Source organism: Phlebotomus argentipes, unplaced genomic scaffold (genome assembly GCF_947086385.1).
Source record: "Phlebotomus argentipes unplaced genomic scaffold, Phlebotomus argentipes genome assembly scaffold_4, whole genome shotgun sequence".
Classification (NCBI taxonomy): Eukaryota; Metazoa; Arthropoda; class Insecta; order Diptera; family Psychodidae; genus Phlebotomus; species Phlebotomus argentipes.
The window spans coordinates 4,368,287-4,381,024 of record NW_026776174.1 but is presented as its reverse complement, the minus strand read 5'-3'; the positions used below and the strand labels follow the sequence as shown (position 1 = coordinate 4,381,024).

At 42.2% G+C, this 12,738-nt stretch overlaps 3 protein-coding genes across 4 annotated transcripts; 2 read left to right on the top strand and 1 right to left on the bottom strand.

The window, feature by feature from the left end:
- Positions 1 to 15: 15 nt before the first annotated feature.
- LOC132258891 (TBC1 domain family member 22B) lies at positions 16 to 3,058 on the top strand. The gene is made up of 5 exons (XM_059756428.1): positions 16 to 531; positions 1,307 to 1,647; positions 1,713 to 1,904; positions 2,025 to 2,431; positions 2,494 to 3,058. Exons 1-5 carry the CDS (start codon positions 128 to 130, stop codon positions 2,626 to 2,628), a joined length of 1,479 nt encoding a protein of 492 aa, XP_059612411.1. The 5' UTR covers positions 16 to 127; the 3' UTR covers positions 2,629 to 3,058.
- Positions 3,059 to 3,149: 91 nt separating this feature from the next.
- LOC132258892 (major facilitator superfamily domain-containing protein 10) lies at positions 3,150 to 5,362 on the top strand. Its single transcript, XM_059756429.1, has 5 exons — positions 3,150 to 3,906; positions 4,160 to 4,501; positions 4,567 to 4,984; positions 5,046 to 5,183; positions 5,258 to 5,362. The coding sequence occupies exons 1-5, from the start codon at positions 3,478 to 3,480 to the stop codon at positions 5,350 to 5,352; spliced, it is 1,422 nt and encodes a 473-aa protein (XP_059612412.1). The 5' UTR covers positions 3,150 to 3,477; the 3' UTR covers positions 5,353 to 5,362.
- Positions 5,181 to 12,382, bottom strand: LOC132258893 (prion-like-(Q/N-rich) domain-bearing protein 25). Of its 2 annotated transcripts, XM_059756432.1 has the most exons (6): positions 12,074 to 12,382; positions 11,143 to 11,669; positions 7,256 to 7,549; positions 6,547 to 6,795; positions 6,346 to 6,485; positions 5,181 to 5,903 (listed from the first exon to the last, which is right to left on the bottom strand). In XM_059756432.1, the coding sequence occupies exons 2-6, from the start codon at positions 11,237 to 11,239 to the stop codon at positions 5,694 to 5,696; spliced, it is 990 nt and encodes a 329-aa protein (XP_059612415.1). In that variant the 5' UTR covers positions 11,240 to 11,669; positions 12,074 to 12,382; the 3' UTR covers positions 5,181 to 5,693. The 2 variants fall into 2 exon arrangements, with proteins under 2 accessions (XP_059612415.1, XP_059612413.1); XM_059756430.1 differs by having other exon boundaries at positions 11,143 to 12,382.
- Positions 12,383 to 12,738: the final 356 nt, after the last annotated feature.

Genomic DNA, 12,738 nt, shown 5'->3' with positions numbered 1-12,738 from the left:
GAATTCATTTGATTTCTCTTGGTGAAAAACACAAATATTTTCTCTCAAATGTGATTATCTGGGCGTGAAAAGGCGTGAGTCGTGATTGAATGTGAAAATCGGCTGGGGCAGTGACTGCGGCAGCACAATGGACAACAATCACGAGTCCTTCTGGCGGCACAATAGCCGTGCTGTGCCCGGGAAAACCGTGGCTGCCACTGTGAAGAGCAAGTCCCAGCAGATGGGATCCACGTCATTTCAGGACTTTCAGGAGTCTGTGCGGGACGCCTGGGAGCTCGGCGACGACGAGTTCTGCATTATGTCAGGCATTGGGGATGGGAGGGCGAGCAAGCGCAGCGCCGGGCCGTCCGCCGCTCTCACCGTCAAGACTCACCGTAGCAATTTGGGCAGAGCCCCCGATGTCAAGCCGGCCGTCCAGGCGCCCCCGCAGAACCACACGCAGGAGAGCAACAATGTGCCTGACGACCTGATAAACGAGCTCAGTCTGGTGGACGACGCCATCAGCCGGGAGCGCGCAAGTTCCGAGCCAAGGTCTGTCCATTGACTCCCAAGATCGGCACTTCCTGATCGTTGGGAATCTGCTTCCAATGCGATTCCATACAAGAGGTTCTCTCGGCCAGTTTGGCACGATTGCCTTGAAGCCACTACCCAGAGATAATCTCGAGACTATTGGCGGAAACGTGCCTGAATGCATGGGAATTTTGTAAATTAATTACATTTATCTGCTTGTTTATCAAATAGCACGAATGGCACGACAATTAGTCAGCACAGAGCGACAAATTGCAAAAGAACGTGCGTTTCCTCAGAATATTACCTAAATTACAGGGTTGAAGATTGCTCTCAGGGGATGCATAGAACTTGTCATTTTCATTAACACATTTTCCGTGCTATTTTTAGTCACACACAAAGTGTAAGGTAAAACCAACTAAAAGCCAAATTTACACACTTGAAAGAATTCTCTAAAATTTATCAAATTTCCACCTGCTACGTGTTTATAGTTGGCTAATTTCATTGTGGCTCTGTTACAATTGTGATAAGAACTCAACCAAACGCATAAAATAGTAAATACATATGCAGTTGAATTTCATTTGATTCGATATTATTGTTACGAAAAGAGAAACATTACAAACTGAGGCTTGAGCAATCTTATGAGAATCACAAAAAAACCATAATCAATTCCATACGTTATATTCGGAAATTTGACGTTATCTTGAGTACCAAAAAAACTACCGCATAGACACTTGAATTGATAGAAGAACTCCTTAAAATTTCCACCGGAAAATGATGACTCTGCGTTGCGTTGCAGGAAGCGTTATCGCCAGTTTCACACATATCCAGGACGTCCTCAGCTCCTCAAACTGTCTTCGAGTTGCCTATCCAAGGATGAGAACAATGAGTCCAAGCTAGAGAAATTCACGGTGCTGCTAGAGGAACCGTTGCTCAACTTAATCGCTCTGAAACAGCTCAGCTGGTCGGGCATCCCGAAGAAGATGCGTCCTGTGACGTGGCGTCTCCTCTCCGGATACTTACCCACAAGTCTCGAGCGTCGCAATTCTGTGCTGGAGCGCAAGAGGCTCGACTATCATAAACTCGTATCTCAGTATTTCCCCGTCGACAGTCGAGACGAGGCTCAGCAGGACACTTATCGTGAGTCAGATCCACTGGCTGTCATAAATGCAGATTTGGGAGTGATTCTATTTTATCTTCAACAGATCAAATTCATATCGATGTGCCGCGAATGAATCCACACGTGCCACTCTTTCAGCAGCATCTCGTGCAGGAAATGTTCGAGAGGATTCTCTTCATTTGGGCCATCAGACACCCGGCCTCGGGATACGTTCAGGGGATTAATGATCTCGTGACGCCCTTCTTCATCATCTTCCTGCAAGAAACTCTTGATTCGAGTGAGTGATATTGATATGTTTATTATTGCTGAATGCATTTGAATGCCAAGAAAACTGCTGCCAATTTTTTGAGTTATTTTGAGAAAAAAGAAAAGTGAGAAAACATTCGAAATTTTGCAGAAGTTGAGCTTGAGACCTTCAAATTGGAGGATTTGTCGGAGGAGCAGCGAAACATCATTGAGGCGGACTCTTTCTGGTGTCTCTCGAAGTTCCTCGACTGCATTCAGGACAACTACATTTTCGCCCAGCTCGGTATTCAGGCGAAGGTGAACCATCTGAAGGAGCTGATTCAGCGCATTGATGGGAATCTGCACAAGCATCTCGTGCAACACGGCGTGGATTATCTGCAGTTCTCTTTCCGCTGGATGAACAATCTCCTGACACGAGAGCTGCCGCTCCACTGCACCATTCGTCTGTGGGACACGTACTTGGCCGAGTCGGATGGCTTCGCCGTGTTCCAGCTGTACGTCTGTGCGGCGTTCCTCCTGCACTGGCGGGAGCAGTTGCTGCAGGAGAAGGATTTCCAGGTGAGATGAGCCACGAAGAGCCAATTTCCAGAGTACTTGAGGGATTCCTTTTGCACTTTCAGGGCCTCATGCTGATGCTGCAGAATTTACCCACTCACAACTGGATGGATTCCCACATCAGCATCCTCGTGGCGGAGGCTTTTCGACTGAAGTTCACTTATGCAGACGCTCCGAAGCACTTCGAGGGCAAGAGTTGACAACCGCTAGGCACGAGCAAATTCATTGGCTGATTTGATCCTTCTCCACAAATCCCTCTGTCCACCAAGCGGATGAAACTGGCCAAAGGGATGCGGTGAACGAGTTTATAAGCGAACTTCTATGGGACGAGAGAATGCATAACAAGTTTAAATTGATAATTCCTGATAGTTGAACTCTTTTGAGAGGTAGCGGACCCCGGAAACGGATGCGATTTTGATGTGTGAGATGCATATTGCAAATTGTATGTAATTTTAAGGAAAAAATTTGGAACACGGACAATCCTGGAGGATTGGTTTTTATTAGATCTCGCCCAGGACTGCCGATCAACTACTTTGAAAATATCGATTGAACTGGAATATTAGAACTTTTTAAATTTATAATAAGTAATAAATATGGCTAAATATATGACTTCAATGTCACGGAAATATGGATTTTGAGTCTTTTTGATTGTTTTCTGGGTTTTTTGAGAGAGAATTTTGGCGGAACATTTTTCCCGCCGGGCCGGGAATTCAATCTGTCAGACACATAACCTCACAACATCTGGGCGGAGGAGCGATAAAAACAACGCGTTTCTGCCGTATTCTTTTGCATTTTTCGTTGCCTCTGCTCATTTGCTTTCGTGCCGTGAGATCGAATTGTGAAGATGAAGTAGTGCTCTTGCAACGTGTGATGAGATCGTGCGAATCTGCTGTTAGTGAAAGTACTTAAGTTTTGGTGAAAGTTTCAACGTCAACGAGAGCTCCAGATCGCTCCAAATTCTCTCTCTGTTTACCGCTCGGGGAAGTCCATTCTAATCGCGATCACGGCGAGATAGTCCAGAGAACGTGCCCGATAGCAGGTGGAAGGCAATGACATACTTGCGGGAGTCGCTGGAGAAGGGTAATGCTGTGCGTGGTGTAAATCAGAAAGTGCCGGACAAGAAAATGGAGAACAAGGTGACGAAAGAGACGCTCCCGGAGGGCTCAGCTACGCACAAAACCGTGTACGTGGTGTTCCTGTCTCTGCTGCTGGATCTGCTGGCCTTCACCATGATCCTTCCACTGCTACCATCACTGCTCGAGTACTATCGGCAGCACGACAAGCAGGGACTCTACCACAGGCTCTCGGAGAGCATCAGCTTCTTTCAAGAGACTGTCGGAGCGCCCGAGAAGTACAATTCTGTTCTCTTCGGTGGCTTCCTGGGATCCATGTTTAGTTTCCTGCAATTCGTGGCGAGTCCCATCGTTGGAGCCCTTTCAGATGTCTATGGCCGGAAAAGGATTATGATGATTTGCATGGTAAGGCTTCCTCAAGTCCCTCTAATCTGGTCTCAATTTACAATTATCGGGAATTTCTCGATTTCAAAGCTGTCTGTCTGGGAATTTTCTTATCGATGATTTATTAATGAATTGTGATTAGTTTGCAAAACCTCTTTTCAGGTCACAAAACGAAAATGCTTCATTTTGCTTTCGTATTTGCTGAATTTGCGAATTCTTTCACATATTCTTCCCCATCAGTTCGTTAATTAAAAGTGCTAATTTACTTTTCCAGAGTGGGATTGCTCTCTCTTATCTGCTGTGGGCTGTGTCAAGCAATTTTGCCATTTTTGTGATTGCGCGCTTCGTTGGAGGCCTCAGCAAGGGGAACATCTCTCTGGCCATGGCGATCATCACGGATGTCTCCAACAGCAAGAATCGCGGAAAAGGAATGGCTCTGGTTGGCATTGCCTTCTCACTGGGTTTCATCGTTGGCCCCATGATTGGAGCGATCTTCTCCAGATACAGTGATAAGAGCTCACCAGACTGGTTTTGGCTTCCTGCCGCTTTTGCAATGTTCCTGGCCATCGCAGATATCCTATTTCTCGGGGTTTGTCTTCAGGAGACACTCCCTCAGGTAATAATCTCTTTTTACCGTACAATAGCCTGATGCTTAATGCTCTTCTTTTCGTGTATTTGCAGAAGAAGCGCGCTAAGAAAGTGCTCATTTCTCTCTCAAGAGCTTTTGAATACATTAATCCTGCATCGCTCTTCAAGTTCGATGCTGTGAAGAATCTCTCAGCGAAAGATCTCGAATCCCTAAAGAGACTAGGTTTTATCTACTTTGTCTACTTGTTCATTTACTCAGGACTGGAGTTCACAGTGACGTTTTTGATGTATCACAAGTTCAGTTTCACGTCCATCGACCAAGCTAAAGTATTCCTCACCACTGGAGTTGTGATGGCTCTGCTTCAGGGATCCGTTGTGCGGCGCTTGCCGGAGAGATTGACCCAGAAGTCAGCTGTATTGGGACTGTACTTAATTGTCCCATCATTTATAGTCGTCGGATTGGCTCAATCATCTTCAATGCTTTATCTAGGGATGATTCTTTTTGCCATTTGTAAGTATTTAGTGTTTGTTTTTTGCGAATAATTGTACTAATTAGATACTCTCTTTATCAGCTACTGCATTTGTGGTCACCTGCATGACAACACTCACCTCAAAGTATGGAAACTTTGACCAGAAAGGCACCGTTTTGGGGATATTCAGGTCTTTGGGTGCTTTGGCGAGAGCTCTGGGACCAATTGTCGCTTCCATGGGTGAGTAATTAACTTTATTCTCCGTTATGTTGCCAATATATAATTATTTTCTTCTTTTTCGATCGTTATTGCAGCATTTTGGAGCATAGGCTCATCATATACGTATATAATTGGTGGTATTTCTTTGTTCTATCCATCACTTTTGCTCCAATTCACAGTATTATCGTAGAAGTCCACCCACAAATACTCTATTATCCTGTGTATACTTAAGAAGAAAAGGCATTTTCTACGATTTTACATGTATTAGTTTATTTGCTTCATGCCTCTTTGATAATATTTAGACTCTATAGCAATATTAACATTAACAAAAGTATTTTTACATACAATTTTTTTTTATCTAATAAATTATACACAGAATTTTCTACAATCTTGCACCTTTTTCTTGAGCAATTGGGAGAGAATAAATAGGGAAATACTCATCAAGATGCGACTCTAACGTAGTATTTGGCAACGGCTGAGATGTTATCTCGTTCTTTGACTGATAGCAGACTCTGTGTGACGACGGGTGGTTCAGTTTAGTAGCACGAGTGCCAGAGAAAGTGTGAGAAACGTGAGAATTCTGCTGGGCGATAGAGTTGGTGATAAGGAACACTCGCCGTTAATATTCACGAGACCCTCCATGCACACGCATCGGCCCTCTTGGCACATGGAGAACGGGTCCAAGGAACAATTTTCATCCATTTCACAGATTCCACCGACTTCCACAGACACGAAGCAAGCCTGAAAGGCAGAGAAATCTTGTTAATTTATGAAACATTAGAGGTGAATGTATTTTTGAAATGAATTGATTAGCTTTCTGGACACGTTTGTGATTAGTGATAAGTTAATAAGCCACGTCTAGAACAAGGTTAATGCAGTTAATTACTCAAAACGTTTGAAGTGTGATTTTTTTTAAACAAATTATGTGTCTCTGATCACTTTGGTTAATTCCAACTAAGTAATATTTGCATGTAATTTTCATTACGTTCTGCCAAACTGAATGACTGTAGTTTGACGACTTTAATTGGAATGCTTACGCCATTGGGCATGATCTTCAAACCCAATGTATGCGACTTCTGAAGTAATTTTCTACTGAATTCTATCGATTTCTTCATTAGTGTTCAATGTCACTATTCACTCAATGTTGATTAATTGAGAAAGTATAGGGTGAGATCGAATTTACCCCGTTGGACTCGTGATATCCGTGCCGACATTTGCACTTTCCCACCGTCTCGGAATCATAGTCAAAGTCACAGCTCGAGTAATTGAGCTGATAAGTACACTGGATAGACTCTTCACACTCGTCGTACAACTGCTCGGCAACTGTAAAGAAAATCCAAGCGTCAGATTAAAGAGTCTCAAGATCACGATTAGATACACTCACTCTTCAAGCATTTCGTACGATCATGACTTAGAACGTGACTCACGCGGCAGCGACAGATATCGTGGCAGCGCGAGTTGTTGGCCACACACTGGGAATCCCTGAAGCAAGACTCTCCGAGTGCGATGTCGTCCTCGCACTCCGTGAAGTCCTCATTTGGGTGCTTGTTGAAAGGACACAGACACACACCCGATCGGCAGACAGTTCCCTCGCCCAGGCAATTGTTTGTCAAGCGGCACCAGTCGTTGATCTCTGTGAAAGACGATGGGGCTTTTAAGTTAAGAGATCGGATTTTCGATGAACGTGTAAATTGATTTGATCCATGAATGTTCTCATTAGCGATTTGCTGGAAGATTTTCTCGTGAATTCTCGCCGCCACTTCCATCTGCATGTTTGTTTGTTTGGTGGAAGCTACAATTTCTCAATACGATATTTTTAGTCGAGGTCTGACTTCAATCAAATGAAAGCTTAGCCTTAAGTGGAGGATCGTTGAATGACTTCAGACAGTGCGTATAAAATTGAATATGGAGGAAAGTAATGAAATAATTCAGTTTCGCCAACGATTTAATGTAAGATCAGATAACATTCAGGGCTGTTTTTCACGCAGAGACAACAGTAATAATTTTGAGGCTTTCAAAAGTGATGTTTTGCAATTTTTGGGGAATCTTCACTCATTGCTTCATGACCAATGCTTATAAGGAGATGAACTTACTGACACTTTTGTAGCAGGTGTTCTCGCGCCTGACAAAGTGCGTTCCTAGTTTGCAGTCGCACCTTCCCTGGAAGCACTCTGATTCCGTACTGAAAGCCATTTGACACTGATCATCGTGCGTGCAAGAATCTCCCAGATTCTTCGCCACCGGATAGCACTCGCGTTTCTTGTTCTCCGCCACAATGATGTAGCCAGGATTGCAGACACACTGGCCGGTGTCGAGAGGATCTGCATTGTACTCGCAGTACGCGTTCGGTGGACAAACGCTGCTCGACTGACATACATTGCTGGTACCTGGCCGGAAGAGAGAACACAATTGTCAGTTGTCTTCCCACAATCTGAGTTGATCTCAGTTCACAACAATGCCAAAAATATGGGAGAAAACTGTTGAAATCTCTTTTCAATCAGTGTGACAGAGAAAATTAATGTGAGGAAAATGTGCCAGTGCATTCTAGCTATTTTTCCTTCCCAGCTCCAGCCTTGGACCACCCATTGCATAACTCCCTGACTCATTTACTACGCATCAGAGAATCTGCCTGAAAGAGATTGTTGTCTAGTGAGCTCAGAGTATTCAATATGTTACCATTTCTGATGATTCTTTGTCATGGAGATTTTATGGAGCTTGAGAAAAATGAGAGGAAATCCACTCAATGTGGGTCATTTGAGTTCACTCTGGGTGAGAGTGTCTCTTTCCCGTGTCGGAAATTTAGTAAATTGCCCCACTAGCAATTTTAATTTAATTTAATTACATTGAGAGATTCAAAATTCTCCTCAATTGCGCCTCACTTTGGATCGGAGTGTCTTCAAAAGAGTGCCCATTTATTCTCTGAAGAGGCCACAGAGTCGAGTTTCGGCGATTACGATTCTTACAAGATAAGATATTTCATCGAAGAATGGTAGTCCCATCAGATTAGGCGACGATTTAAGATTAGGGTTTAGGGAGTGAAGGTGAAAGTTATAGTTGAACATAATGAAGACCATAAATGCCCACAATTCTTAACGATATTTGTATTCGATCTTCAAGAATGATTCATGTAATTTAATTTACATATTTAGTATTCTTATTGTGCGCCCTAAATGCATTCCTAATAGGGCGATAAATCAGCTTTTTTATTGATCAAGACGATCGAGTTGGAAATGCGCCTCGATCTATTATCTGAGTGAATTGTAACTCTGAAACTCTGAAAAAGAACGATCATTGTCTTCAATAAAATCGCAATGGCTTCCATCGAGACGTTCCACTCGAGCAATTTTGATAATTTTTCACGATTTTACCATTTTCAATAGGGTGACTCTCATTCTTTGTAACATATCAGCTTGAGAATGTTCTCACCTAAGTAGGACCGAAAAGATCGTCAAACACGATCACGTCAGGGCAAATGAGCAAGAGTTCTCATGTGTATTTTTGTTAATTGATTAACATCTGTGACTTTTTGTCTAGCTTTCTTGCTGGCTTTTTCCTCCCATCTTGCACTCGCATGTGTCGAATCCAGAAGGAGGAAGAGAAATTGGAGATGAGAGTGAAAAATGATCGTGAAAACTTTCCCGGGAAGACCATTGAAATTTTATCCACACTTTTTGTTCCTCCTTTTATCTCAGCTGGTGTACCGCGAGGTAAAGAGTTTGTGGTTCAATCAACAATAACGGATGAGGAATTTCTGTGAGAATTCTGTCGAATCACGGTGCACAGGAATATTTTTTTTCCACCTCAAACTCACACTGAAATTATCTCGAGAGTGAGAGAGAGAGCGAAAATGTTGGCTGAAAAATCAAATAGAACGGTGATTGTCATGATAATTTTATTCTCCTTTTGACTTCCTTCTCGCTCTCACACAAAATTACTAAAAATAGTCATGAAATGAAAATTATGCTCAGTGAAGGTGAATGTTTGTTCATAGTGGCGAACGGAAAGTGATGGGAATTTCTCACTTCCAATTGAAATTCTGTCTCAAAGTTTGTCTTGCACAATTATTTGCACTCACGAGCGATAACATATTTAATACAAAAGTGAGTAATATTTCGTAATCCAACCGATAACAAGCCAATCGTAAGGTTTTCCCCGGTGAAGATCATCTGAAGATCACTTCTAATTTACATCAGAAAATTAACTGACAGTCGCTGATGGTAAAGTATCACTTCGAGTGTCGGAAATTGTGCGCGGAATTGCCTTTACGCAAGCAGAAAGCGCGATCTTCATGAGTGATCTTTCAATGAAAATTGGACAGAAGATAATTGAGGAAAATTTCACAACGCCAAAATGAGCAATGAATGTCCGAAGGAGACTCTGTCTTTATGTTTTTGGCTCCCAAGAAAAGCATTTGAAGAACCATCAATTTTTCCAAATTTACGATCACGATCTTTCATAAAGGCATTCGATGAAATATTATGAAGTCAAACACTTGTATTGCAAGATGAACATTCAAATGGAGAATTTGTTGTCTGTTTTCCCAAGTGTTGTTTACATGGCAAGACAATCTATTTATACAGCTAAAATGTATCTTTAATAAAAGACTAGATTAGACACTCAAGGAATGAGAGGCAAATATTCGAGTAATATCTAAATATTGTGATAGATTGAACATAAATTATTTTACAATCTCAGTTCTTTTGGTCAAATCCAATTAGAGTGTCTGAAAAGTGTGAGAGTAATGAATAGGTTGGAAAAAGTTGAGATAATGAGGACATGAATTATTCAAATTTCCTTTCGTCAATAAATTTTCACATACAAGCACATTAGGAGCGATAATAAAGGGATTATCTTTACACTTTTATGTTTGTTTTATGCGATAAGAAGTGTAGAAATAGAAAGTTGTCTGCCATCTATAGTCTCTTGAGGGGACGTGCATTGAAATAATCTATTTCCTTTCAACATAAAATAGTAGATCACATTTGAGAAAGGGAATAACAAATCGGAGAAAAAAACGCATTTGAAGAGCATTACCTGGGATAAAATGCAGTGATTCGAGTCAGTTGTTTTATTCAGCTTATAAAATTCTAACACGTTTCCCGACTGCTCTATCATTTCCTTTTACTCTTATTGATCAACATATAAAATACCTCGAATGTCGTTGCACCAAACTTTCCCTATACAGCTCTGTAATTAAACGCACAAAGAACTAAAAATATTCTTCATAAAAATACAGTATCGATTTAACACTCGGAGAATTTAAATGTTTCATTATATGAAACGTCGTTGGTCCCAAATATGACGCGCTTTCGGAGCCTTGAGCAATAAATCAATATGGAATTTCTCATTACATCTCATCACAGACGACGTAGTTGGTCTTGAGAGCCACACACAACATAGTCATGAAGGGTTCCTAATCAAAAAGTCACACCAATGATGCTCTCTTCGGGAATTGATTGGGTGAATGATCAATAGATCACAAATGAGAGATCACTTTTAGTGACTTGTGAAGAATTTATAATTTAACTGTGACAGATGCGTGTTAGGCACGAGTTAAGAACTACTTTGTAAGCACCTTCTTGGGAGTCAGTGTGGAAAATATGGAAAACACGAGAATGTGACATTGATATAAATTTATATTTAATATGTAAATTGAGATTACGCCAACAAATGGCCATAAAAAAGAGGGGAAACAACACAAAAAACCACACGCAATTGAGCTAAGGTAAAAACTGAGGAAAATCGGCATTGTATTTGAGGGGATAATCATATTAATTAGAAGTGATGAAAACATCCATAATAGACGTGCTGCCAAATATTCATGTGCTGGATTTATTTAACAATTCAATCACTTTTCAACTATTCGTAGAATGTCGTCTAATAATGCATAAAGTATGACATTTAGTTGAAATGTATATAAATTGCAGTAATGACGATCCCTTTCATTTATTGTAAATTGAGATGTGTTTGCTATACTTACGTCGCCTCACCAAGTCTTGAGCACTGCCAGAAATGAGAAGGCTGCAAATGAGGATGGTGCCGAGGGTGAGAGCTTGGACACGCTTCTTGGGCAGCATTTTTGGCTTCCTCTGGTAAAATGTTAAGGTACACTATGGGGGAGTCTCAAATGTACACCGCACATAATTCTATCTCACTCCTCTTCACACACCACGCCACGGAATTGGCGCAATTCTCGAATTTCCCTTCCTTTTCGCTGCACAATTCGAGCGGGTGGACGTTTTTGTAGTTCACTTTTTTCAGCAGCAAACTCCGCGATGCGAGACCATATTCTTCCTCTGTCACTGAATCCGTGAAAGTGAGCCAGCGGAAATCACTCGTGGGAGAGACACGATTCTGGAATGTCTTATCACACTGTGCAAGACGCTCTCCTGAGGGACACTTATCAAGTGTGTGCACCCACGAACTTCACTCCAAGCACTGAACGGCCGCGGCTCTTGAGGTGAAACTCTCCACCTGCTGAGCCCACACACACGCAGAGCCTCGGTTCTATGTACAATGATAACACAGAATTTTCTATACTGAGCACCTGAGAGTCGCCGACGCACGGAGTTGGAATTTCGGTGGGAAAGTGTGGGCGGTGGAGATTAGAATTTCCTCTCGGGAGGTGAGAAATGCACCGGCAACTGAGGTGAGGGAAATTGAGGGAAAATACCGAAGGACGCGCGCGCGCGAGATCGAGACGCCAGAGTTTGTTGATGCTTTGACTTCTCGGTGGAAACTGAGAGACTTGGTCAGTTGAAGATCACGAATTGAAGATCGCGGAGAATGAGATGTGTAGAGAGAGGAATAAAAAATAATGGAAGGGAACAAGAGAGCGAGAGAGAACAACGAATGGCACTCAGCGTGGTATTTTTTTTACTCCTTATTATTCTTATTGTTCTTTTTTTCACCTATTTATATGTTTTATTTCCAAAGTGCCTTTTATTACACATTGAGCTGGTCTACCTTCCCACCGCCGTCCAGAATCACTCTCCTGCGCACCGACACAAAAAAGCACTCTCTTACGAGAAGGTAAAGGCTTCTAAGTGAAATGGGTCAAGTTGGATCGTGATGCGATCGTCATGGCGGCTCTGATCACACTGCGTACTCCTGACTGCGGAAAATGGAATTTATGGGAGGAGGAGGCGAAGTCATGCATCGTGCCCATACGGTCGAAATTTCAGCGAGTTTGACGATCGTGGCTGGAGATGGCAAATGATCGTGGTGTTGCGGGAAGGAAAGACAAATTACAATTTAAATTTCCCACACTGACTTTACTCTGGCGAGCAACAATAGTTGATTGCTCAGGAATGAAATGGGAGAAAGAGAATTTGTAGTACAAATACACAAAGAAAAGATGGGAAATTGATTCACTGAAGACTATGGAAGCCGACAATTTTGGCGCTTAAACGGTCGACAAATTGTGTACGACTTGGTGTACGATAGAGTGCTGTGTCGATGGTGGAAACCACCAGAGGGCCATGAGAAAAGTAGCGAAGACACACTTCGTGCGCATAAAATTGTTATACAAGAAGTATTGTTCTTGGAAAGCTGATAATCATTGAAGAATCGTAAT

Bases quoted from the DNA above. Each gene is read 5' to 3' on its own strand.
- LOC132258893 (XM_059756430.1), bottom strand. From the start codon at position 11,239: ATGCTGCCCAAGAAGCGTGTCCAAGCTCTCACCCTCGGCACCATCCTC. The intron at 7,550-11,142 runs GTAAGTATAGCA...TCTTCCGGCCAG, and splicing joins TCAAGACTTGGTGAGGCGAC to GTACCAGCAATGTATGTCAG. The intron at 6,486-6,546 runs GTGAGTGTATCT...TTTTCTTTACAG, and splicing joins TCGTACGAAATGCTTGAAGA to TTGCCGAGCAGTTGTACGAC.
- LOC132258891 (XM_059756428.1), top strand. From the start codon at position 128: ATGGACAACAATCACGAGTCCTTCTGGCGGCACAATAGCCGTGCTGTG. The intron at 1,905-2,024 runs GTGAGTGATATT...GAAATTTTGCAG, and splicing joins GCAAGAAACTCTTGATTCGA to AAGTTGAGCTTGAGACCTTC. The intron at 2,432-2,493 runs GTGAGATGAGCC...TTGCACTTTCAG, and splicing joins TGCAGGAGAAGGATTTCCAG to GGCCTCATGCTGATGCTGCA.
- LOC132258892 (XM_059756429.1), top strand. From the start codon at position 3,478: ATGACATACTTGCGGGAGTCGCTGGAGAAGGGTAATGCTGTGCGTGGT. The intron at 4,985-5,045 runs GTAAGTATTTAG...TCTCTTTATCAG, and splicing joins GATGATTCTTTTTGCCATTT to CTACTGCATTTGTGGTCACC. The intron at 5,184-5,257 runs GTGAGTAATTAA...TCGTTATTGCAG, and splicing joins ACCAATTGTCGCTTCCATGG to CATTTTGGAGCATAGGCTCA.